General features: G+C 52.6%; 2 protein-coding genes across 2 annotated transcripts; one reads left to right on the forward strand and one right to left on the reverse strand.

Annotated features, from left to right (window-relative positions):
* Positions 1 to 78: 78 nt before the first annotated feature.
* Positions 79 to 18,127, forward strand: ITPKC (inositol-trisphosphate 3-kinase C). The gene is made up of 7 exons (XM_043899204.1): positions 79 to 1,591; positions 6,203 to 6,302; positions 8,865 to 9,078; positions 10,510 to 10,714; positions 12,917 to 13,018; positions 13,644 to 13,715; positions 16,728 to 18,127. The coding sequence occupies exons 1-7, from the start codon at positions 458 to 460 to the stop codon at positions 16,929 to 16,931; spliced, it is 2,031 nt and encodes a 676-aa protein (XP_043755139.1). The 5' UTR covers positions 79 to 457; the 3' UTR covers positions 16,932 to 18,127.
* Positions 17,675 to 25,593, reverse strand: C4H19orf54 (chromosome 4 C19orf54 homolog). The gene is made up of 6 exons (XM_043899217.1): positions 24,571 to 25,593; positions 22,276 to 22,344; positions 21,632 to 21,756; positions 20,738 to 20,867; positions 20,564 to 20,634; positions 17,675 to 19,827 (listed from the first exon to the last, which is right to left on the reverse strand). The coding sequence occupies exons 1-6, from the start codon at positions 24,879 to 24,881 to the stop codon at positions 19,490 to 19,492; spliced, it is 1,044 nt and encodes a 347-aa protein (XP_043755152.1). The 5' UTR covers positions 24,882 to 25,593; the 3' UTR covers positions 17,675 to 19,489.
* Between the last annotated feature and the right edge of the window lie 122 nt (positions 25,594 to 25,715).

The raw sequence follows: 25,715 nt of genomic DNA on the forward strand, positions 1-25,715 counted from the left end.
AACGGAATTCCCAAGTTTCTGAAAGTCTTTCCCGGCGCAGCGTGAAGAACGAGCGGGCTGCTGGACTCGTCGCAGGGGGTTACAGGGAGACTAAACTAGCCAGTCGAGGGCGTGGCGAGTTTGGACTAGTTGCGGGGTGTAGCGAGGGGGTCTACTCGCCCGCGATCAAGACACCAGCACCACAAACACGACCTGTCAGGGGCTCGCAATCCTTCCAGCCAAAGGAGGTGGGAGGAGCCAGACAAGGCTCGTCCCTTACGTCACGTCCGGCGAGGCGGGGCTTCGGGGCTTTCCCCGGGATGGAGGAGGGAGTATCGGTTAACCCCTCCGTGGCTGGGCGGGCTGGAGCTCCGAGGGCCGGAACCCACGAATTGGGGCTCCCCAGCCACACCCCTCGTGGGATTTAAAGGGACAGGAGGGGCTGGGCCCGGTCGAAGCCCGAACCTTGCGAACGGGCATGAGGCGCTGCCCGTGCCGGGGAAGCCTGAGCGAGGCGGAGGCCCAGGCGCTGCCGGCGGCAGCCCGCATGGGACTGGCGGCGCCGCGAGGGGGGCGGCGGCGGCAGCCAGGGCAGCAACGACCTGGGCCCGGAGCTGGGGGCTCGGTGGGGCGGCCGGAAGGGGGCGGGCCCCGGACCCGGACCGAGGAGTCCCACCTCCACACTGAGCCCCAGAGGGCCAGCCTCGGGTTTGAGTCGAGGGCCGACGGACGGGCTGAGCCTGAAGCAGCTGGCCTCGGAGCGGAGACGGAGCGGCCCAATCCAACGACGGAGACAGGCAAGTCCATTCTCCGGACACATCCAGGAGGGAGCAGCCACTGGTCAGAGCTGGAGACAGCCGGTGACTGGACGGAGACCGGGACAGATGGCTTTTGGGCTGACCCACACAGGACTGACCTCCAGTCTCAGCCCCATAGGGCTAACCTCTGGGCACAGCCAGGGGTTGACGGGCCCTGGACAGAACTAGAAATACATGGGTCACAGACCCAGCCAGAGAGGGCCAAGCTCAGGGCTGATAACCTCTGCACCCACCAGAACAGGTCAAGCGTCCGGACCCAGCCAGAGGGGGTCCCTCTCTCAACAGAGCCGGGTGCTGACAGCTCTTGGAAAGAACCGTTCACCGAGGGCTCCAGGACGCAAAAAGGTACCGAAGACTCCTGGACGGAGCTTCGCGCTGATGGCTCCCAGATACAACAGGACACTGAAACAGCCTGGAAGCAGCTTGACCCCGGTGGTTTCCCAGCACAAGATACCGATGGCTTGTGGTCACAGCCCGGCACTGACGGACCCCAGACAGAGCCTAGGACAGATTGCCTTTTGGGGGAGCCCAACCAAGATGACTCATTAGAGGAACCAGAACACAGGGAGTTGGTGACTCACCTGTACCCTCACCTGGCGGGAAGCCCCCTGACCCCTGTGCCCCGCCTCATTATCACTCCGGAGACCCCTGAGCCTGAGGCTCAGCCAGGGGGACCTCCCTCCCAGCTCGAGGCGGGCAGTGGTGGCTTCTCCTCTGCCTCCTCTTTCGACGAGTCTGAGGATGACGTGGTGGCTGGGGGCGGAGGTGCCAGCGACCCCGAGGACAGGTCTGGGGTGAGTGGGACCCACCCCGCCCTTGAGCCAGACCCCCACAGGCCCCATAGCCCACCCCCGACTCCCCCACCCCCGCCTTTCCTTTGAGAGGTTCTCTAGAACTCCACCAGCAGTTTTATCTCCAGGCACCTCTTTCATCCACCAACCTCTTCCCTCTGATGGCAAGGTTCCTAGCTCTCCAGGTGCCTTCCTCTTCATTCTCTCCTTTCCCCCGCCTCCAGTCCTGGGGTCTAAAATGGATGGCTGCTGGCCGACTTCATGGCACCCAGGAACCCCTAAAAGTTGTGTGAGTCCTGTGAGTATATACACATGCTTTTGCAGCAAGGGTCTGTGACTTCTGTTGGATCCTCTAGACAGTGTGTGATCCCCCCAGACTTTAAAGAATACTAGTTTAGGGAGACAGAAAGGGTGCACTTTCTACCCCACTTTGCTTAGTCTGGGGCCCGTAGCTGCCTTAAGGGATCATCAGCCTTCAACACCCCTAAGCTCATTCACTTCTGTAGGCAGCAAGCGCCCAGTATTTTTTTCTTATCATTCTCAAAGAGCTGTGTGAACCCGAAACGCTAAGGGACCCCAGCCAAGGACTCTCCAATCTCCCCACTGCATTGCCCCAGCTCCCCAGGGTGCTCCTGCAATCTCTTGTTTACATTCTCCATCCTCAGCTTGGGTGCGGTTCTCTGCCGGTGAATCAGGAGGGCTGGCAGGGCAGGTTCAGGGAGGGAGGGTCAGTGCAGAGGCAGGTATGAGAGCCTCTCATGGGTCAGCCTGCTGGACCCTCCCATTGTCCTGGGGCCCCTGGCTGGAGTCTGCCCTGAGCCCTGCTCACCCGACATGCTTCGCTCTCTGAACGTGCTCACACATGTGGCCGCAGATGTAAGAGATAGACCTGCCTCAGCTTGCCTGCGCTGACCCTCTGGGGCTCTGCTGTTGCTGTTCCCTCTCCCTATTCCCTCACTTCCTTGGCATCTCAGAGCAGCTGAGCTGAAGCGAATGAAGAAAAGAAAAAAAATAACAACTCTCAAAAAAAAAAAAAAAGCAACAGCTCTTACTCGCTCATGCCCAGCCCTGTGCCAAGCTCTTTCACTGATTTATTTATTTTTTGGTTGCAGCTTGCTGCACAAGGGATTTAAGGTCCTCAATCAGAGATCAAACCGGCTCCCCCTGCACTGGGAGTGCAGAGTCCAAACCACTGGTCCGCCAGGGAAGTCTCTGTGCTGAGCTCTTTGCTTGTATCAACTCATTTAAACTTCACAGCAGCCCTGTGAGGTAGACACTATTATCCCCATTTTACAGATGAGGAGACTGAAGCACAGAGACTCATCCAAAGTCACAGACCTTGGAAGACACAGATTCCAACTTTTACTGAATGTTAGGCACTTTTTTTCTCAGTGCTGTATATGTGTTAACTTGTTCAATTTTTATAACGGTGCTGTAAGTTTGGGATTATTATCTCCATTTTACAGAGGGGACACTAAGGCCTAGAGAAGTGAGATCACTTGCTTAGAGTCGGCCTTGTCCGGCCAGAGCCTAGATTCTAATTCAGTTCTGACTGAGTTGAAAACCCAGGCATTTTCACCCCTATACTGTGTGGATCCATTCCTCCTTATCTGCCTTCTTCTGGAGCCTTTCTGTCTTCAGTGTTTCCTCATCCTCTAGAATCTGCCTCCAGGGCCCAGCTGTGACCAACATTTGAAGGTGCCCAGCTCCAGAGTCTTCCATGGCTCCCCAGGGCTTTCCTGATAGCAATCAGGAGTTTGGTCCTGAGTTCAGAGTTTCCTGTCTCCAGGCTCCTTCCTCTGTTCAGCTTCCCTTCTCCCCTCCTGACCCCTTCTGCTGTTGCAATGGAGCCTAAGTACGAGCTGTTCCCCGAACACACTGCTGCCATCCTGCCTCCGATTGTTGCTCAAGCCATTCCCACCGCCCTGAATACCCCTCGCTTCCTGCTCCCTTCGTTTTGAAATCCCATCTGACCTTAAAGACCCAGCTACTTTCTTCCTTTCCTCCCCGCTTCCTTCCTTCTCACGTGCATCCTCCTAATCAGGCAACAGACAGTCCCCAAGTCCCTGCTATGTGTTTGGCTCCATGTTGGTTTTGCCGGGAACACAGCAGTGACCCAGATGCTGCCTGCATGGAGCTCCCAGGTCACTGGGAGGAGACAGACCCATCACCAGGTAGTGATAACTCGGAGGGGTCAGGGCTGGGATGGGGGAGCCCACAGGGTTGTGGGAGTCCAGAGAAGGTGACTGGCCAGACCTAGGGTATCAGAGAGGGCTTCCTGGAGGTGGGGAAGGGGCATGTGAGCTGAGGGCATGATATCTGAGACAGCCCAGATTAAACATCAGATCTAAGAAAAAAAGAGATAAAGAAGATACTGAATCTGCTTATGATTCAGTGTATGTGTAGAACTTCCCATACTGCTTATGATTAAAAGAAAGAGAAACACACTTTCAATCAACTTCCTTCAACCCAAACTATATTTTTGGAGTACTTATTCTGTGTCAGGCCATGACTGAGGACATGCTTGTAACCATGGCAACCTCAGTTCTGCCCTCAATCAAGGCTTGTAATCTGGCAGGGCTGTGGTGGATAAGCCCAGGGCAGTGAAGGCAGACCAGAAGTAGAACCCCAGCACTACACTGTGTGATTTAGGCAGGTAACTTCACCCCTCTGGGTCTGTTTCCGCCCCTGTAATACAGTCAACAGTCCTCCTGGGGCGGTGTTTTTAGGATTAGGTGGGTTATGCCATGCTGAGCCTTTGTCATTGTGCCTGGAATGTTCCAGGTGCTTAGTAAACAGGAACTTTCATTCATCACCTCCTCTCCATGGCTGGCAGCTGGAGAGGGGAGGGAAGAGCCCTTCCTGAGTCCTGCAGTCCCACTCCCTGGTCTGTGTTTGACCTTCCCGCCATCCATTAGATGTCTGCCCCCATCCATTAGATGTCTGCTAGGTAACGGGGCTTCAGGGTATAGGAGATAACATGGCTTTGACCCTCAGGTGGAGGGAGATGAGCCATGTAGGTTTTTTTTTCTGAACATGACTCGTTTTCCCAATCCTTGCTAAGAGTTTGGTATGTGTTTGGAGCAGAGAAGCTATTTGTGTGTGTGTGTGTGTGTGTGTGTGTGTGCGCCTATGTGTAGAGGTTCCCAGGTGGCACTAGTGGTAAAGAACCCACCTGCCAATGCAGGAGACATAAGAGATTCGGGTTCGGTTCCTGGGTTGGGAAGATCCCCTGGAGGGCATGGCAACCCACTCCAGTATTCTTGCCTGGGAAATCTCATGGACAGAGGAGCCTGGTGGGCTACAGTCCACAGGGTCACACAGAGTCGGACAGGACTGAAGCGAGTTAGTATGCATGTGCACACGCACACGCGCGCACGCGCTCATGTGTGTGTGTACGCACATGGGCGTGTGTGTGCATATGCAGTGAACTCAGGCACTAACCAGTTCTCAAGATGCTCTTGGTTGAGTCAATAGGATACAACTAAATCCTTGTTTTCTGTTTGCTTCTCTTTTATTTGCTGTGACCACTTTTTCTCTGCATCTATGTTTCATTTTCTTTCTCTGTCATGGCTGTGTCTCCCATTCTGTTTCTGTTTCTTTCTCTTCTAGTAACTCTGTGTCAGTGGGAAGAGGTCAGGACTGCTGTAGTAACAAACAGCACCCAAACTTAGTAACTTGGAGCAACAAAGGATTTTTCTTTTTTGGCTGTGTTGCTTATGAGATCTTAGTTCCCTGACCAGGGATTGAACACGGGCCCTCAGCAGTGACGGGTGAGGTGAGGGGCCCCTGCTCCATGCTGTCTTCACTCAGCTTCTGTTTCTTCCCAGAGTGCCCTGCCCCCCTTCCTTCTTTAATAGGAAAAAGAACATGGAGTCACTCACTGGCTTTAAGACTCCACCTAAAAGTGACACTTGCAGTCACATTTCATTGGCCAAAGCTCAGTTCACGAGGGCAGGGGTACCCCTGGCGGGGAGACAGGCCTGAGGCCTTCGGTGGGCAGCTGTTGGCGCTGCCACAGCCTCTGTCTCTGTCCCTGTCATCACTTTGTCCCCTGTCTCTATTTCTCTGTTGTTCGGCTTCTGTCCATCAGCTCCTTTATCATTTTCCCTGGAAGATCTGCCTTCATTCAGGAACAGCAGGCTTCCCCATTTTTGGTGTGTGTATGTCGTGGAAAGATTTGGGGGGGTTGCTGGTGACTACAATAAAACCTAGCCTATCTTTACTCCTTTGAGAAGGACAGAGAGACACAGATACAAAGTGATCCCACTGAGGGACTTCCCTGGTGGTCCAGTGGTTAAGACTCTGTGCTCCCAATATAGGGTTTGATCCCTGACTGGGGGAGATCCCTTATGCTGTGCAACCAAAAAGTGATGACACTGAGATAAATGGAAAGGGACTCTTCTCACCTTTGCTGAGGCTTTGGGGGTGCTCATGATTACTAAAGTAAGTGAGCTTTGCTTACCCCAATGAGCTTAAGCCCAGTGATCCCAGGAAGCCCCCCTGGCCCTTGGAAAGACCCCAGGCTGCCCCTTGGCTCCCTCTCAGGGCACTTGCCTCATCCCCCTCCCTACCTGGCCTCAGCCCTGACCCCACCCTCTCTGCCCTACACAGAACAAGCCGTGGAAGAAGCTGAAGACGGTTCTGAAGTATTCACCCTTTGTGGTTTCCTTCCGAAAACACTACCCTTGGGTCCAGCTGTCTGGACACTCTGGTGAGAGCGGGTGGGGAGAAGGGTGACTGGGGGGTAGGCCGGGCTGGGCAGGGAAGCCTGGGCGGGGAAGGAACCGTTCTTTGTACTTTAGGTCCCCCATCTGTAAAATGGGCTCAGTGACAGACTCCAGTTCCTGGAACTGTTGTGGCACGTGCTTAGGCCTGGGCCGGGTCATTCATCCCTCAGGATGGAGGGCTGTTTCCTGTTAGTCTGGTGTCAGGGTGGTGGGGGGCAAATCTTTGACCACGGAGACAGAGGGGCCTGAGCTCGAATCCAAATCTTTCTTTGTGGATGGCTCTGGGCAAGTTACTTTCCCTCACTGAGGCCCTACCCCTCCTAAATGGCAGTTCCCAGTCCCTGTCCCCATCCTGTGTCTGGAGCAGAGTAGGCCCCCAGGAAACAACAGCTATGGGGCTTTCCTATTGCTCAGTGGTAAAGAACCTGCCTGCTGATGCAAAAGATGGGGGTTCGATTCCTGGGTGGGGAAGATCCTCTGGAGAAGGAAATAGCAAGCCACTTCAGTATTCTTGCCTGGGAAATCCCATGGACAGAGGAGCCTGGCGGGCTACAGTCCATGGGGTTGAAAAGAGTTGGACTCAATTTAGCGGCTAAACAACAACAAACAACAGCTTTAATGTTTTTTCCCCCCAGGACCTAGCACAGTGTCTTAAGCACATAGTAGCATGAGGCCAAGCATCTAGCATTTTTGGTAAAGGGCTAGATAATAAATACAAAGTGCTCAACTCTGTTGTTGCAACACATAAGCAGACATAGATAATGTGTTCCAATAAAGCTCTTTTTGTTTTTTCTTTTTACAAAAATAGGCAGTGGGCTGGGCTAGACAAATTGTTCCCATCAACAAAGGGAAGGGAACTTATCTTCCTGTTCATCCTCAGATCTGAGTCAGAGAAAGGCAAAAATCTCCACCCACCCCACCCCCTGCCCCCCCGCCACTGCCCCGCAAAACTGTCAACACAGGCCTGCCATCTGTATGTATCCTAGTTACTATTGCTGAGTTTAAAAAAACTGAAAACAGAAAATTCAAAACTTAGTGGTTTAAAAAAAAAAAAACAACTTAGTGGAATAAAACAACCATATTATTACACTCGTAAGTTTTGGGTGATACCTGGGAATTCAGACAGAGCATAGCAGGGATGACTTATTGCTGCGCCATGATACCTGGGAATTCAGCTAGGACAATCGAAGGCTGCAGGCTGGAAACCTTTGGAGATTCATTCATTCACACACCAGGCAGTTGATGCTGGCTGTTGGCTGGTTCTCCATTGGGGCTGCCAGCTGGAAAGCCCATACATGACTTCTCTGTGTGGCTGCTTGGGCTTCCTCACAGTATGGTGGCCTCAGCAGATTTCTTACTTGGTAGCTCAGGACTGAGAGGCAAGGGTCTGTGACAACAAAGTGGAGGCTGCGTCTCAGACTCTGAAGTCGTAGTGTTGCTTCTGCCATAAGAAGCAAGATTCTGTCAAAATCAAGGGGAAAAGAATTAAATAATTAGATTCCACTTCCTGATTGGAGTAGCAAAATTCTAGATGAGCATGTGTACATGAGCTACTCTTTACTCATCATATATATATGATGAAAACAAAACAAATGCCCCAGGAGAAGGGTTCGTGATTACCGTTACAGACATTTTGGAAAATATAATCTGAAAATACTATCTGCCTCAGTAAAAATTTGTCATTCTAATCTACACTATCTGCATGGCCCAGGAAATGCCAGATTTGTGAATTAACCAGGTCCGTTTGTTAGCACTCTGGGACTCCAAGCTGAAACAAATGCGAATGTGCTCTGGAGAGTCATGCTCTTGACTCAGCTCTCACAAAAGTTCTCACCGCTGATCGTGAGCTCATAATCCAAAATTACAAAACAAATGAGGACATAGTGTGCTGGGAACCCGACTCTGTTTAAACAAAAATGCAGAACTAGGCCCTTCCTTCACCAACTCTGGCCAAGATTTTTTTTTTAATTGAGGAATAATTGCTTTACAGTATTTTGTGGTTTTCTATCATACATCAACAAGAGTCAGCCATAGGTGCACCCATGTCCCCTCCCTCCCAAAACTCTCTCCTATCTCCCTCCCCATTCCACCCTTTTAGATCGTCACAGAGCACCTGCTTGAGTTCCCTGAGTGCTACAGCAGATTCCCCCTGGCTACCTATTTTACATATGGTATTGTAAGTTTCCATGTTACTCTATGGATACATCTCACCCTCTCCCCTCCCCCCATGTTCATAGGTCCGTTCTCTATGTCTGTTTCTCCATTGCCTCCCTGAAAATAAATCCGTCTTTTTAGATTCCATATATATGCATCCGTAGACAATATTTATATTTCTCTTTCTGACTTACTTCAATATAATAGGCTCTAGGTTCGCCCACCTCATTAGAACTGATTCAGATACGTTCCCCTGGCCAAGATTTTGAGAGCTGCAGGGAGGGAGAGGAAGGATTGCAGACGGGTCAGGCAAGATGATGGTGGCCAGGATCTGAGACACACGGGAGGTGGCTCATCCAGTTTCTGACCCTCTGGTTGATGGCTGCTCATAGGGAACTTTCAGGCAGGAGAAGATGGTTGGATTCTGAAGCGATTTTGTCAGTATGAGCAGCACAGCCTGGAGCAGCTGATGCGTGACCCCCTGCGGCCTTTTGTGCCAGCCTACTATGGCATGGTGCAGCGGGATGGCCAGACCTTCAATCAGATGGAAGATCTCCTGGCAGACTTTGAGAACCCCTCCATCATGGACTGCAAGATGGGCAGCAGGTAGGTTCAGGGGCAGCCATGGGGCAGAGGTGAAGGGTTGGGTGGATGTTTTTGAAGATAGCACCAAACTGACCTTCTTTTTCTTTTTAAACAATACTTAATTATTTATTTCGCCATACGTGGTCCAACTTGTGGCATGTGGAATCTTTAGTTGTGGCATGTGGGATTTAGTTCCTTAACCAGGGGTCAAACTGGGCCCCCAGTACTGGGAGCACAGAGTCTTAGCCACTGGACCACCAGGGAGGTCTTAAGCCAATCTTCAAAGTGGTTGTAGTAGCATCCTTTCCCATCAGCAGTGTATGAGAATTCCAGTTCCTGTTTTACTACTTTTAGCTATCTTGGTGGATATCTCTTTATTTTTTTAATTTCTGTTTCTCTGATGACCAAAGAAGTTAAGCATTGATTAGTCATTTGGATATCCTCTTTTGAAAAATGCCCATTTTACTATTTCGTTTTGCCCATTCTTTGATCAGGCTCTCTTCTTGTTATAAAGATTTGTAATTCTTTATATATTCTGGATACAGGTCCTTTGCTGGAGATACAAACACACACACACACACACACACACACACACCATTCTCTCTCTCCAACTCTCCCATTTTACTCTCTTAATGTCTTTTGATAAATAGAAGTACTTTTAATGTAGTACAGTTTATCAATTTATTTCATTATGGTTAGCTTTTAAAGAAATCTGCCTACTTTAAGATCACGATGATCTCCTGTGTTTTCTTCTATAAGCTTTGTTTTTTTTAAAAAAATATTTATTTATTTTTGACTATGCTGGGTCTTTGTTGCCGTGGGGGCTTTTCTCTAGTTGTAGCGAGTAGGGGCTACTCTCTAGTTGTGGGGCACAGGCTTCTTATTGCAGTGGCTTCTCTTTGTTGCAGAGCACAGGCTCTAGGGTGTGCAGGCTCAGTAGTAGTTGTGGTTCCTGGGCTCTAGAGCACAGGTTCAATAGTTGTGGCATATGGGCTTAGTTGCTCTGTGGCGTGTGGGATCTTCCTGGACCAGGGATCAAACCTGTATCTCCTGCATTGGCAGGCAGATTCTTTACCACTGAGATACCAGGGAAGCCCCTACAAGCTTTGTTTTAACTTTCACATTTAGATCTGCAATCCATCTAGATGTAATTTTTATATATGGTGTGAGGCAGGAATTGAGGTTCATTTTCCCTTTCCATAGGGATATCCTGTTGACCCAGTATCATTGATTGAAAAGACTACTCTTTCCCCACTGAATTGCAGTGCCTTCCTTGTCATAAATCGGGTGAATGCACTTGTGTGTCTGTTTGTGGACTCTGTCCCAGTCCATTGATCTATTTGTCTATTCTTGTGCCACACTGTAGTTTTATAACACTCCTTGATATCAGGGAGTAAAAGTCCTCCAGGTTTGTTCCTCATAGTTTCCCTTGTTACATCCTTTGTGTCCCAGGACCTACCTGGAGGAGGAGCTGGTGAAGGCGCGAGAACGGCCCCGGCCCCGGAAGGACATGTATGAGAAGATGGTGGCTGTGGACCCCGGGGCCCCCACCCCCGAGGAGCATGCCCAGTGTGCGGTCACCAAGCCCCGCTACATGCAGTGGAGGGAGACCGTGAGCTCGACGTCCACCCTGGGCTTCCGGATCGAGGGCATCAAGGTGAGGCCCAGGAGCTGCTGGCCTGTTTCCGGAGGGCTAAGAGCTAGGTCTGAGACAGAGTGACAGAAAAACCAACCAACTAGGATGTCAGAAAAAAAACTGGAAAGATGCCCGATTTGGAGAGCGAGCAGGAGACTGCAGAGGATGGAAAAACAGGCTGGGAGAGGTCCGCCTCTCTGTTCCTGCCATGTCTGTCACAGACCAAGTTTTGTTTATCCACCCGCCTGAAAGTCTCTTGATTCCATCTTCTTTCCCCCTCCCCGAGGCCCTGTCCGAGTCCAGCCCCATCTTCTCGTACCCCAGCCCCTCTGGGCTCCGGGATGCTGATCTCACCCACTCTGATCCATCATCCAACACAGCAGCTGGATGGGCTTTTTCCTCCTTATGCAGAAAAGTTTTCTCTTTCTTCTTTTTTTTTGTAAATTAAATCTATAGCTATCCACCACAGTTTGAAAGTCAAAATACTGTAAAAGAAATCTCTCTCCCAACCCTGTTGCTCTTCTTCCTGTTCTGTGCCCGCCCCCCGCCCCCAGCCCCACACCTGCTCATGGGGAACCACTTGATCAGTTTCTTATATTTCTTCCTGTATATACAAACAAATGCAGCTGTGTATCCTACATTTTCCTCCCTTTCTTAAAAAGATGGCATGGTCCTGGAGAATTTTTCTTATCATTGCAGAGAGAGAGAGATTTTCCTCCCTCCTGCCTTCCTTCCTTTCTTTTCCCGCTGTGTTAGCTCTCTGTGGGTGTGCCACAAGCCCCTATAAATGGCACAGTGAAGTACTTTCATTTCTTTGAAAGGGTCCTCCTGTCTCCTGCCACAGGCCCTCTGCACTTGCTCTTTCCTGTGCCAGGGCTGCTCTTCCCCTTTCCCCTGGTTGACTGACTCTCAGTTATTTTCCAGTCTGCTTCCAAATTCCACTCCCTCCAGGAAGCCCTCCTTGATTTCTGTCCTGCTAGTTCAGGGCCTCTCTTTACCTCCTTATAACTTCCTACACTCCCTTATCTTATCTCCCTTTATGATGATCTTATTCAGTGTCTGCCTCCCTCATCTGATTATAGCTGTGCTGTTACCTCTATGTTACCATTGCCCACAGGGGACCTGGCTGGCATAGCCTGGTAGGATGACTCAGGGGGCCCTTTGTACCTCTCTCAGATGTAACAAATGACATTATTCTCCTTTATTTTATTGCTTCTCTGCCTTTTGACTAAGATCAAGTGTAGCATGGGAGCTTCTCAGATGGCCCAGTGGTAAAGAATCCACCTGCCAGTGCAGGAGATGCAAGACACGCAGGTTCGATCCCTGGGTAGGGAAGATCCCCTAGAGTTGTTGAGTCGCTAAGTCGTGTCCGACTCTTTGCGACCCCATGGACTGCAGCACTCTAGGCTTCCTTCTCCTTTGCCATCTTTCAGAGCTTGCTTAAACTCACGTCCATTGAGTTGGTGATGCCATCCAACCATCTCATCCTCTGTCGCCCCCTTCTTCTCCTGCCCTCAGTCTTCTTCAGCATCAGGGTCTTTTCCAATGAGTTGGCTCTTCACTTTAGGTGGCCACAGTATTGGAGCTTCAGCTTCAGTATCAGTCCTTCCTAACAAATATTCAGGGTTGATTTCCTTTAGGATTGACTAGTTTGAGCTCCTTGAAGTCCAAGGGACTCTCAAGAGTCTTCTCTAGCACCACAGTTTGAAAGCATCTCCAATAATCTTGCCTGAAAATTTCCATGAACAGAGGAGCCTGACGGGCTACAGTCCATGGGGTCATAAAGAGTCAGACACGACTCAGTGACTGAGCACTTTATTGAGTGGTGCCCAGCACTGTGCTATGGATCCTACACACTCAGGCTCTCCTAATCCTTATACCAGCTTTAGGAGGTGGATATTAACACAATCCCATTTTCCAGATGAGGAAATCAAGGTTGAGGCAGGTGAAATGACTTGCTCAAGACCACTGAGTTAGGGAGTATCAGAGCCATGATTCAAAGCCACATCCAAGCCTCTCCAAAGCCCACTTGGCTAGAGCAGTTCAACCAGGGGGGTTCAAGGTCAGAGCCGAAGGACTGGTTGCTCAGGAGTATGACCAGGTGGGCTGGCTTCCCCTAAACAGCAAGTAAGCCTGGAGGCAGGTAGTTGCCCCCCAGAGGTGTCTGAGGCTGCTTGGTGTTGGGTGTGGGAAGGAAAAGCCATGATACCCCTCGTCTTGCAGAAAGCCGATGGGACCTGCAACACTAACTTCAAGAAGACGCAGAAGCTGGAGCAGGTGACAAAGGTGTTGGAGGATTTTGTGGACGGGAACCACACAATCCTGGTGAGCAGGACACCCGTGCCCCCATATTTAGAAGCGTAGGACTGCCACATCCTTGTTCCTCCCATGTTAACCATCTTTTGCTTCAGCTGACACGGGGCTGGCATTGCTCACTGTCTTGTCAGGGTTGGCAGGGCCAGGAGCACCCTGCTGTCATGTCTGGTGGCTGCCTCACTGTCTCAGCTCCTGGCTTGATCGCCCAGCAGGCTGGCCTGGGCTTGTTCTCACAGTGGAAGCAGCAGGCCAAGAGAGCAAGTGAAAAAGCAAGGTCTCTCAATGACTGGGCTCAGAATGGCCACCTTCATACCTGCAAGGTTCTATTGACCAAAGCAACTCATATGACCAAGCCTACATTATAAAGGAAAGAGTCTGCCTCTTGGCAGGAAAAGCTGCTAGGAATTGTGGGCATTCATATAATCTACCAGCTACACTCTTGTCTGTGCCACCCTGATGCCTCCAATCCTGCCCCCCCCCCGCCGCCCCCCGCCATTTCCCCATGGCTCCTCTTATCCCATCCTGGCTGGGGTCTAACCACTCCTTTGGGGGAATGAGATGGAGTCAGATCTCAAGGTGGGTAAGGACCCACAAAGTCCATGAACTAACCAGAAATCTTCCCTCTCACCTGCAGAGAAAGTACGTGGCACGCCTAGAAGACCTTCGTGAAGCTCTGGAGAGCTCCCCGTTCTTCAGGACCCACGAGGTGCGAGCCCCAGCTGCCATGGGACAGAGGGCCCTGTGTGTGTAGGGCGTCTGGGTCCAGGTGGCCTCAGGAGAAACCACTGACAGGGTCACCTGCCAAAGCTATAAAAGGAGACCCTGAGGGAACTCCCTGGCGGTCTGGTGGTAAGGACTCTCACTGCTGAGGGCCTGGGTTCAATCCCCAGTTCGGGAACTAAGATCCCACAAAGCTTGTGGCACATCCAAAAAAAACAAGAGGCCCCTCCCCCAGGTTTGGGGGGTTTGCTTCTTTAGGGTAAACAGCATCAGGAATTTCAGGGAGGGGGACAGTTAGGAGCATGAACTGCAGGCAGCTGGCCTGGGATGAAGGCTGGCCCGGCCATGTGACCTGGGGCATGTGACCTGCCCCCCTTGGGCCTTGGTTTCCTCCTGATACAGGAAGGGAAAATAGTACCTTCCTTATGGAGCTGCTGAGGTGGACCTGAGCGAATACAGAGTGCTGTTCAGAGTGCAGAAAAGTTCCCAGCTCTTGTGATGATTTCGTAGCCATAATTATTATTTAACATAATTTTTCTTTATTTTTGGCTGCATCAGGTCTTAGCTGTGGCATGCGAGATCTTCGTTGTGGTGCTCAGACTCAGGGATGGTGGTGCTCAGGCTTAGTTGCTCTGTGGCATGTGGAATCTTAGTTCCCCAACTATAGATTGAACCTAAGTTCCCTGCATTGGAAGGCAGGTTCTTCTCTCACTGAAGAAAATAATTTTATGTATTTTTATATCTTTGGCTGCCCTGGGACTCTAGCTGTGGAGAGCAGGGGCTACTCTCTAGTTGTGGTGCAAGGGCTTCTCATTGCGTGGCCTCTCTTGTTTCGGAGCGTGGGCTCTGGGGCATGTGGGCTCAGTCAGTAGTTCCTGGGCTCTAGTGCACAGGCTTAATCGTTGCACATGCATGGGCTTAGCTGCTTCACTGCATGTGGGATCTGGAATGAGGATTCTTAACCACTGCATTGCCAGGGGAGTCTCCATGATTACTTACAGTTATTGTTCCCTGCATTCCTCCTTTGGCAGCTCTCCCCCTCCCTTTCCCAGCCTGTGTCTCTTTGGAAGCTGTCACCTCTCTGGGGCTGTCTCAGGAAGTCTGTGGTGATGTCACCAGGTGTATCTCCATGCTCTTCCATCTCTCTCTTCCAAGTCCCTCTCTCCTCTTTCTCCTGTTATCACTGACTGCCGAAAGAGCCACATCTGGGAGTCGGGCGGGCCCGTGTTTGAACCCCAGCTGCCTGGGCAGTGGCTCTGCAGGCCCTGTCTCCTGACCCGTAGGACAGGGTACCAGTAGCACCTGCCTCCTGGGTGTTGTGAAGGTTAAGTGGATTAACTTAGGTAAAGCCCAGTCCACAGGAAACCTTCAGTGTGTGCCAGTTTTTACTGTCACATTTGTCATTAGTGACCATCACTCTCATCATCGTCACTGCCTTTGAGCTTCACATGCGAGGCACAAAGAGGAGGCTTGGGGACTCTGTCTCTTCTATCCTCGTGTTTGGTTTCACTTGCCTGGTGACTAGAATCTGAAAAAAAAAAACGAGTTGCCAAGATTTAAAATCTGAGACTTCATACCAAAACCAGGATTTCTAGTTTCCTTTGGACCACAGGAGACGTGGCAGTCCTGGGCCCCTCCCTATATGCCAACAGCCGTCCACACCTGGGCGGCGTCGCCTCTCCTGACAGCCACCTGCTCAGCTGCCCCATCCTCTGGGTTCTCTGGAAAAACTGATGTTTGAAACCCAACTAGAAGAAGGGAGGGGCTTGCAAACCTGGTTAGACAAGAGGAAGGAATGTGTTGCTAATTTAAAAAAAATTGTTTTATCTATTTATTTTTGGCTGTGCTGGGTCTTCACAGCTGCTGCTCGAGCTTTCTCTAGTTGCAGAAAGCCGGGGCTACCCTTCGTTGCGGTGTGCAGGCTTCTCATTGCAGTGGCTTCTCTTGTTGTAGAGCACAGGCTGTAGGGCACGTGTGCTTCAGTAGTTGTGGTTCCCGGGCTCTAGTGCACAGGATCATTAGTTGCAGTGCACCGGCTTAGCTGGTCCACAGCATGTGAGATCTTCCTGGACCAGGGATCGAACCCATGTCTCCTGCATTGGCAGGCAGATTCTTTACCACTTAGTCTCCAGGGAAGCCCTGTATTTCTAATTTAAAAAAGAAAAAACAGCCCAGTATCTCCCTAGGGCGGTGTGCCCAGCTCCACAAGGCAGTTTGTGAGCTGTGGAACATGGAATGCTGCAATGATCCCAGGAGGGAGGGGCTCTTACCATCATCCCCATTCTACAGATGAGGAAACAGCCTGGAAAAGAGGAAGCCCCTTGCCTTGGGTCACCAGTAGCAATTCCCTGGGGCTGAGCAGCTGCTGCCTCTTACCATGAGGAGGCATTATCCACACCCTCAGTCCCCACCAGGCTCCTCTGACCCATTTAGGATCCTGCAGGCATTGGATTTTGTACCCCAGTTTGAAAAGGGGCAACAGCTAACACTGTTTCACATTAAAATTTTTTTATTTTAGCTGTGTCAGGTCTCAGTTACAGCTCTCGGGCTTCTCTAGCCACTGACTTCTTTCTAGTTGCAGTGCACAGGCTTAGGAGTTGCAGCACTGGGGCTTAGTTGCCTGAGTCCTTGTCCCTTGCATTGCAATGTGGATTCTTAACCACTGGACCACCAGGGAAATCCCTATTTTGCATTTGTTTATACAGGCCCGTCTTCTAAGAGCTTTATGTGGATTACTTCCTATATATAATATGCATAGCAGTCTTCAATGTAAATAGTACTTTTTCCATTATTCCCTATTTGTATGTGATGATATAGAGATAAGGAGAGTTAAAAGTCCCCTGCCCAGAGCCCTGCAGCCTGTAAGTGGCAGAGCTGGGGCTTGAACCCAGGCAGCCTGGCTCCAAAGTCCATGCTATCAGCCACCCTCAGCTGTCTGCTGGGGCAGGGACCTTGGCCGTGCCTGCCCCTCCCTTTAACCTTGTCTCTCCCTCTGCAGGTGGTAGGCAGTTCCCTCCTCTTTGTTCACGACCACACCGGCCTGGCCAAGGTCTGGATGATCGACTTCGGCAAGACTGTGGCCCTGCCTGACCACCAGACGCTCAGCCATCGGCTGCCCTGGGCTGAGGGCAACCGTGAGGATGGCTACCTCTGGGGCCTGGACAACATGATCTGCCTCCTCCAGGGCCTGGCCCGAAGTTGACCTGCTCGTCCACAACCAGGTTCATTTACTGGATGGTGCCCATCTGACTGGAGGGGCCCCAAGATGCGAGGGGGCCTGAGGTCAGCCACAGGGGAGCTGAAGTCCAGGGATGGGAGAGGTTGCACCGCACACCACGCAGGACCAGTGCGGAAGATCCGAAGGGCCTTGGAGATGGGGGTGGGGGCCCGCCCCACCCTTCGATGTGATGGAAGGTTATTAAGAACCAGAGAGGCAGTGTGACCTGGCTGGGGTCCACAGCTGAGTCAGAACCAGACTGGGCCCCTGGCCAGCCAGGAGGGAATGCAGAGGCTGCAGCTAAACCACGCGCCCTGAAAGAACACAGTGCACGTGATTGCACGGTACAGGCGTGACCTCGGGCCTGTCACCACATGAGTGACTGTAACCACAGCCCCTCCCTCTGCGGGCTGGCTGCTGGCGGGCCGGCAGAACCAGACCTCATTAGTGAACAAACGCAGCGGCTCTCCTCCCACCCAGGAGTCATAGCCCCCACTCTTCATCGGGGGGCTGCCAAGGCTGGCAGAGGCTCTGAGGGTGTGGCGCTGGGGGTCGGGCCTGAGAGCTGACACTGCTGGGCAGGGCTCGGCTCACCCTGTCCTACCTGCCCTTGGCCCCACGAGTTCCTCCCCTGCTCATGGGAGAACTGCTGACCCCCTGCCGACCGAAACCACAACCACGTCCCGTGCCGCCACCGTGACAGCACCACCTCGACCCTCAGGCACTAGCCTCAGCCTGGGGACTTCCTCCTTCTGCCCTCTGCCCTCTTCTGTCTCCTTCCTCCTAGCGGGCTGCGGTCACAGGAAGGGCTTTCAGACGCCAGGCAGACTTGGGCCTGGCTTGGGACCCAGCCACTTTCCTCGGGAGTGCCCCCTCTCCGGCCTCTGCTGAGAAGATGCCCTGCTTGACTGGGCCTGAGGTGCAGGGTGGGTGGGGCTGGCAACTTGGTCCAAACCAAAAGACCCCAGCACCCTGAGGTGTGGGTGGAGCCCCTCCCCCCTTAGCCAAAGCTCTGGCGCGGTCTTCCAGGCTGAGGGTTGCTCCTTTTCTACTGACCATCTTTATACTTATTTATACGAGAGAGGTAGTTGTTAGATGGGGCCGCGCTAGGGATCAGGAGGCAACATCGCTTCACTGCCTTCCTCCTGTGACAACACCCCAATAAACACATTCATAGTCCACTTTGTGGTCTGTTTTTTTTTTTTTTGTACCTGGAGCTTATGGGCTCAAAGCTCATAATTTGAGCATTAGCGCTGCACGGGGTGAGGGGATAATGACAGGTCTCAGGTAGAAGTGGGCTCAGAGCTGGTGATTCATTCATCAGCTTCACTGAGTCGCTACTCCTGTGCCTGGCTCTGTGCAGGGGACAAAGCGGTGACCGAGACAGCTCAGAGTTCAAGGGCTCCCAGGATGGTGCACCAGACACTGCCAACCTGGGTGTCAGGGTGGGATGGGTAAGAAACACTCCACTGTACAGTGTCTAATAGAACCCTGTCGGGCACTGGGGACACAGCATGGGCCGAGACAGACCTGTTCCTCCCCTTGCTCAGTGGATGCAGCAGGCAGTCATTAAATGGTCATCTCTCTGTCTCTGCCACTGGCCAGCCCTGTGACCTCAGGCCAGTGACAGCACTTCTCCAGCCTGTTTTTCTCTCAAACTGGGAGGACCTAGCACCCTCCTTACATGAGTTAACAGGGTTGTGAAGGGGTTGGCACAAATAACTAGCAGTGGGAGCTTTTGCTTTCTAAATCAGGAGAGAACACAGGTGGGAGCGGTGCTGAGCCTGAGGGCCTCTTCCCTGAGGAAGTGATAAGCAGCCGGGACTGAGGAGTTCAGGAATTGTACCGGAGGGCTGGGTGCAGGGACGGGACACCACAGGCACCTGAGACCACAGGCAGTGGTGGCAGAAAGTGTGAGAAGGAAGAGCCTGGGGTGAGTTTAGTATCCAGGAGGATGCTGCATGAGGAGCATACAAGAGGTGCTGGAAGCTTCTCTGGAAGGCAGTGGTGAAATGTGGTTTGTGTTTGGGTTTTGTTTCTGGTCGCACCATGTGGCATGCAGGATCTTAGTTCCCAACCAGGGATCAGAACCCGTGGCCCCTACAGTGGAAGCACGGAGTCTCGACCACTGGATCGCCAGGAAGTCCGTGGTTCGTGTTTTAAAAGGCTTCCCCGGCTCGATGTAAAGACACTGGGAGGCAGGAAGGGGTGCAGGGAAAGGGTGGTTGGCATCCAGAAATGGGTGGGTGCAGCACTGATGGTGGGGGTGGACAAGTCCTGGGGTCTCAGAGGTTGTCAGTCTCTCCCCTGCAGAGAGGCAGCCGGTCTGTGTGGCTCCTGGCTATAACCCCAGCCCAGAGTAGGTGCTCAATACTGGCAGGTGGGCTTGGGGGAGTTGGGGTGATGCCCAGGATGGATTCGGGGGGACCCTGCACAAAGAATCTCTGGTTGAAGGTCCAGTCCAACCCCTTGGGCTGCCACTCAGAAGGAGAAGCTGAGGCACGCTGTGCCTGGTGACACAGCTGAGCTGGGGCCGCAGCAGCCTAGTGGCTGGAGTGCTGTGGTCGGAGGAGCAGGGCCTGGCCACAGAGGCCGGCCCGCACCCCGCCGGCAGGCACCACGTACTCCCGGCCATCCGCAGCCCGAGAGGGCGAGAAGTCCGTCAGCTGCAGGTTGCTGTCCCGGACCTGGTCATAGTCCCACAGCTGGTGGTGCCAACTCTTGCCCTGCTTGGCGAGCAGGTAGACAGCCCCCGGGGAGCCTTCTTCCGGCAGGGATGGTGGCTGGTGGGGTGTGCCAGGCACTGGGTGGAACAGGCCTGGCAGCTCGGGATCCTCCGAGTAGCCAAGGCTGGGCACACGCTGCACACCCAGCAGGACCCCTGGGGGGAGAGGGAGAGGCTGTGAGGAGGAGCTGAGTCCTGACGAGGGGCTGGGGCTCCCAGAGTCCCCCCACAGCCCTCCGGGGGGGGGGGGGCGCTGGCAAGATCCCTGCACTGTACACAGCGGGGGCACAGCTGGGCTTGGATCTGAACCCACGGTGCTGGGCTGGAGAACTGCAGGCATTTTACATCCTGCCGACAGCCTGGCAGCAGGGAACAGAGCAGACGTCACCGCCTAGCCGCTGCGAGCTGTCCCGGAGAGCCGTGCTCCGAAGTGAGCACACCAGGGCGCCGCCTTCTAGCAGGCAGGTGGAGAGACGAAGGTGCTGACTATAGCTAATAGCAACAGACGTGGAACGTACCAGGCACCATTTAAAGAGTTTGAACATTCAAACAGCCCTCTGTCCTGGGGACTGTTGTCACCCTGATTTCCAGATGGGGACCTGGAGGCCCAGAGTCACAGAGCCTGGGAGTGTCTGGGCCAGGTTTGCAGTCCAGTTTGATCCTCCCCTGTGCTCTGAGTTTCTTGTTTGGGAAAAACCCTGATTGACAGATGCTGAAGTACCTGCTGCCGGCCAGGACCCTGCTAACTACCCTGTAGGGACAAAGGTGGTCCAACCCTGGCTCCCGCCTGGAGTACTGCGGAGGGGCTGGCACGAGGGTGAGCACGTGAGGAGGGGAGACTGGGGATCAGGGAGGCCCGTGGTGAGGGTCAGGGCAGGGGAGGGGAACCCACCTGCGCTCACAGCCCAGTGGGCCTTGTGGCCCTTCCTCTGACACGGCTCGTGGTTGAAGTCCTCGTCGTAGCTGCACTGCAGTCAAGGCCAATGCTGCGGGCGGCCCCGGGACACCCGCCCCCCTCGCCGACTCCCCCCATCCCAGCCCGGCTCCCTCCCTGACCCTGGGATACGGGATAAGGAGGGGGTGTCCTGCGACAATGTGCTGCAGGATGCGGTCTCTGTTGGGACCGCCCAGGCCGCCGCAGAGCACCTCTGCCTGGCAGCCCAGTGCCTCTTGGGCCAGCCTGCCCATGTCAGCCACTGCAGGGACAGAGCAGACACACGAGGAGCAGTCACTGTGCACCAGGCACTGGGAAAAAGGCTTTTAGGAATCAATGCCTATAACCTTCATCTTGACCATCATCTCTTTGTACATATGTGGAAAATGAGCCACAGAGAAAGACACAGATCCTGTATTAATGCATGTGTGTGGGATTTAGAAAACTGGTACACACGATCCTATTGGCAAAACAGAGACACTGACACACAGACTCAGAGAATAAATGTGTGGGTACCCATGGGGCGGGGGTGGGAGGAACTGGGAGATCGCAATTGACACGTGTATACTATTGATACTATGTGTGAAACAGACAACTAACGAGAATCCACTGTATAGAACAGGGAACTCAACTCACTGCACTATGGTGACCTGAACGACAAGGAAGTCCTAAAGAGAGGAGATACATGGCTGTGTACGGCTGACCGATCCTGCCGTCCAGCAGAAACTGACAGCATTGTGAAGCAACTCTATTGCAATAAAAATTTAAAAAAAAACGTGAGGCACAGAGAGGATAAGTTGCTTGTCTATGGTGACGCAGCAGGAAGCGGCAGAGCTGGGCTGGGAACCCAGGTGGCCTGGTTCCAGAGTCCACCTCATAACACTCTGCTCTACTTCGGCGGGGGGTGGGGGTGTGAAGGGCGCAAAGAATGGAACAAAGTCCCCCATGTGCCTGATGTGCCCCAGCCAAGCTCTCCAGTCCCCTCCTGCAGGACATCTGGGTGACACCCTTCCACACCCAACCTACCTGAAAACATTTCTCCCTGGGCCGTGTATCCTCTCTCGACGGCCACCTGCACGAGTCTCTCCAGAGAGGTGCCGCCGGGGGGCGCCAGGAGGGTGCCTGCCATCCACAAGGCCACTAGCCCACACCTGGGGAGAGACAGGCCCAGTCCCCCAACCTCTAATTCGAGTCTTTCCTGGCCCCCTCGGCCCTAGAAGCTGGAGTGTGGGGAACAGTTTGCCGCCCTGGGGGATTTCCCTTCTTGTCTCCCAGGGCGAGTGGGGAGACCTGACTTCCTCCTCCTAGGAGAGAGGATGGCCAAGGCCTGAACCCAAGGCTGGAGGGCTGTGGTGGGGTGAGAGGGTGGGAGGTTAGGCAGACATGTCACCTGGGCTTCCAGGAGGAGCAGGTGCCAACGGGGAGTCAGAGACAACGGACCAGATTCATTTGTTCACTTGCTTGTTTGTTTCAACTGTTTACTGGGCATGCTCCCAGGACCCTGACCTGGGTAAGTTCCCCTTCTCCCTCCCCTCCTCCTTCCCCCTAGGCTGCCTGGGATGAACCCACTCTTCCCACACTCCCCGGCCAATCCTCACAGAGGCTGGTGAGGGCAAAGGCTTGAGGGCACAGCCAGCCAAGGGGCTGGGGTCCCAAATCAGGGTACGTACTGAGGGCCTTCTTGGATGAGGGAGGGCAGGTCAGCACAGAAGAGGATCCACCACAGGTCACTTCTGAAACTGAATCAGAGGCGCATTCAGGTCATGAGGCAACCAGGTCCTAGGGTCTCACCCTCAAGGGCTGCTCTTGGCTGGGTCAGACTGCCTTCATCCCTGATGAGACACTTCCCTTCCCCACCTCTGTTTTCTCAGATGAGAAATGGGAATCATTCTTCTGCTTGGTACTCCCTGCTTTTTCTCAGCTATTGAAGGGGTAAAGAGCAGATGTGCAAAAAGCTTTGCAACTAGGAGTCAGAGGAAGTTATTAGCAGGGATGTCTCTACATCATGCTGAGCCTTAGTGGCTCAGTGGTAAAGAACCAGCCTGCCAACGCAGGAGACTCGGGTTTGATCCCTCAGTCGAGAAGATCCTCCAGCAAAGGGAATGGGAATCCACTCCAGTATTGTTGCCTGGAAAATCCCATGGAGAGAGGAGCCTGGTGGGCTACAGTTGCAAGGAGTTGAACAGGATTTAGCGACTGAGCACACATGCATGCTGTACACCATGGATTAAAAAATTAACAAAAGAAAGAAAGGGAAAATTTTATTGGAGCCAACCTGAGGATTATAACCTGGGAGATAGTCTTTCAGAACGCTCTGAAGACTTCTCCACCCATCAGATGTCAAAAACACAGCCATATGTTAAGTTTTTGAGACAAAGGGTTGTCAAAATATTATTGACAGTTTACTCAATCCAGATTGAGTACAAAGCAAGTTGTGGGACATGGGTCATTTTGACCACTTAACAAGATTAAGAAGGAAAGTCTTCTGATGAGATTAAGAAGGAATGTTACTCTGTAAGGAAGTCTGATAAATGCACACTAAATAGGAGGGAGGAGGCCCAAACAGGCAAATAAATATTTTACATTTAAATTTTATCTTGCTGGGACTTCCCTGGTGGTCCAGTGGTAAGACTTTGCCTTCCAAAAGCAGGAGATGCAGGTTTGATCCCTGGTAGGGGAACTAAGATCCCACAAGCCTCAATAACCAAAAAGCCAAAACATAAAAAACAGAAGCAATACTGTAACAAATTCAATAAAGACTTTAAAAACGATCCACATCAAAAAAAAAAAAAAGAAATTTTTCTCTTGTCTTGACATAAAACAAGAATTTAATTTCATCAATGCCAAATCTCTGCATGTTTTCCACTCTCAAACCTGTTTTTCATGCAGTTGGACAGGACAGAAATCCCTTCACTCAGCCTTGAGCAAAACCAAGTGATAGCTCCAGGCCTAAGAGATCATTGATAGAGTCAGGCCCAGTCCCATCCTAGGGGAGGCCACTCAGAATATTTTGGTGATTCCAGTCCTTCCCCCCTCCCAGCTAGGGCTCAGGAGGTGCTGGGCAATGTGCTTATATCTCTATCCCAAAGCCAGTGAAAGGGGAAGGCTGGGAGGCATCCTCCTGATGAGAGGAGATATCACAGCACAGTGGTTAAAAGCAGGGCGTGGCCCCCCGCCGCCCCACCTGCCGGCAAAAAGCAGCGAGCCCCACCGCATGCCCTTCCTCTTCTAAGCACTGTGGCCAAGTGACTTAACCAATGTGAATCTCAGCTTCCTCATCTGAAAAATGGGGTAACAATAGTTCCTGCCCCGAGGGGAGAGAGATAAATTAAAAGGTTGAGTTTAACACAGATACACTATTATGTACCTGGAGGAGGGCATGGCAACCCACTCCAGTATTATTGCCTGGAGAATCCCCATGGACAGAGGAGCCTGGCGGGCTACAGTCCATGGGGTCACAAAGAGTTGGACGTGACTGAAGCGACTTAGCATGTATGCATGCATGTATATACATATGTGTATCTGAATCACTGTACTGTACACCTGAAAATAACATGACATTATAAATCAACTATACTTCAATTAAAAAAATAAATAGTAACTTCCTCGACAGCACTCAGGGGTTCCCTCCTCCAGGCAAGTCCCTGGGACCCCCACCCCCCCACCCCCACTCCTGGCGCACTCCCTCTGGACTCCCTCCCGATTGGTCGGACCTCTCCTCTCCGGGCTGTCGCTGTCTGGTGGAGGGAGTGATCTGTTTCTCCCACTGGACGAGGTGCTCTCAAGGAGCAGGAGCTTTCTTCATTGCTGAGGCACACAGCCACTGAAGGCCTCTAAATAAGGAGCTGAAGCAGACTGTTTGCCCTTGAGGAAATGGGAAACCCCAACAGAAGATGACTGAAGTTATGTGGGGAGAGGTGGTTGGGTGAGACCACGGGTGGGAGGGATGGGTCCTGGGACCCTACCGGTCCTTGTGCAGCTTCAGGAGCCTCTTCACATCCTCTCTGCTCCCGGGGACTGGGCCGGCCCTCTCCAAGGCCTCCTTCAGGAGCTGACTCTTCTCTAGGCCGAAGACATGAGGGGGAGCAAACCCGGTGGTGGGGGGCGGAGGCGGCAATGGAGGTGGTGGGGGAACAGGGGCCTGGAAACTCGAGGGTGGAAAAGCTAATTCGGGGAGGTTTGGGGTAAGGGGAGGAAGTGGGATATTAAGGGCCTGGGATGCAGGGGTTTCGGGAGGAGGAATTGGTGGCTCTAGAGGAGAACATGGAGAAATCATTTTGGGGTCTGTGACTTAGGCTGAAAGATCGAGAATGGGAGAGAGGGGACAGATTCTCCAAAATGTGGTCACAGGGATGGAGAGTCTGACGGTCTTAGAGCTGAGCTCCTGATCTGGGAGCTTAAGTTGGGATTGCAAAAAAAAAAACAGGGCTAAAATCTGGAACCTTGGGAGCAGGGATTGAAGCTGACGCAAATCACAAGGAATCTGAGGCTTAAGGGGTCCTTTAATGTGCAAACAGATCTGTGGTACAGAGTTGGGATGCAGAGCTCAAGGAGTGAGGCTTAGTAGGAGTTAACTTCTTATCCTGGGCTAGTTTAGAAACTTGGGAAATTATGGGACACGAAAGCCCAGGCCTGGGGCAAGGCACCTAAAGCGTGGGATTTAGGACCCCTGGGCTAAAAACTGGGAGAATTTAAAATAGATCCCACCCCCTCGCATCTCAGACCCGAGTTTGGAACCTTAGAGCTGACCTTTGAGTCAAGAGGTCAAAAGGACACTTGACAGGGAAAACAGCCTAATTGTGGAGGAAGTCCTGAAATCGGGGCGCAGCAGGAAGTCTTGGGGACTGGAGAAGGCTCACAGATTGAAGGTCGTTGGGAGCCCCTAAACGGCTGTGGTAACAGGATCGGGCTGTAAAACGCGCCTACCCTTCCCGCAAAATGGCTGCCGCAGCGTACAGCCTTTCCCAAATCCCGCGGTAAAACTCGCAACTCAAGTCCGCCCCTTTAGCGATCACGTGACAGAGACAGGCTGCCAAAGAAAGGCCTTGGAAGAGACTGCCGCGAGAACCGAGTCCTGATTGGCAGGAAGCGGGTGAGGGGGCGAGGCCTT

Source organism: Cervus elaphus, chromosome 4 (genome assembly GCF_910594005.1).
Source record: "Cervus elaphus chromosome 4, mCerEla1.1, whole genome shotgun sequence".
NCBI lineage: Eukaryota > Metazoa > Chordata > Mammalia > Artiodactyla > Cervidae > Cervus > Cervus elaphus.

Excerpts from the sequence above, each read along its gene's own strand:
- ITPKC (XM_043899204.1), top strand. The coding sequence starts at position 458 with ATGAGGCGCTGCCCGTGCCGGGGAAGCCTGAGCGAGGCGGAGGCCCAG. Across the intron at positions 10,715-12,916 it reads TCCGGATCGAGGGCATCAAG|AAAGCCGATGGGACCTGCAA; the intron begins GTGAGGCCCAGG and ends CTCGTCTTGCAG. Across the intron at positions 13,716-16,727 it reads CGTTCTTCAGGACCCACGAG|GTGGTAGGCAGTTCCCTCCT; the intron begins GTGCGAGCCCCA and ends CTCCCTCTGCAG.
- C4H19orf54 (XM_043899217.1), bottom strand. The coding sequence starts at position 24,881 with ATGATTTCTCCATGTTCTCCTCTAGAGCCACCAATTCCTCCTCCCGAA. Across the intron at positions 22,345-24,570 it reads CTGAAGCTGCACAAGGACCG|TTTCAGAAGTGACCTGTGGT; the intron begins GTAGGGTCCCAG and ends CCTCTGATTCAG. Across the intron at positions 19,828-20,563 it reads CCACTGGGCTGTGAGCGCAG|GGGTCCTGCTGGGTGTGCAG; the intron begins GTGGGTTCCCCT and ends CTCTCCCCCCAG.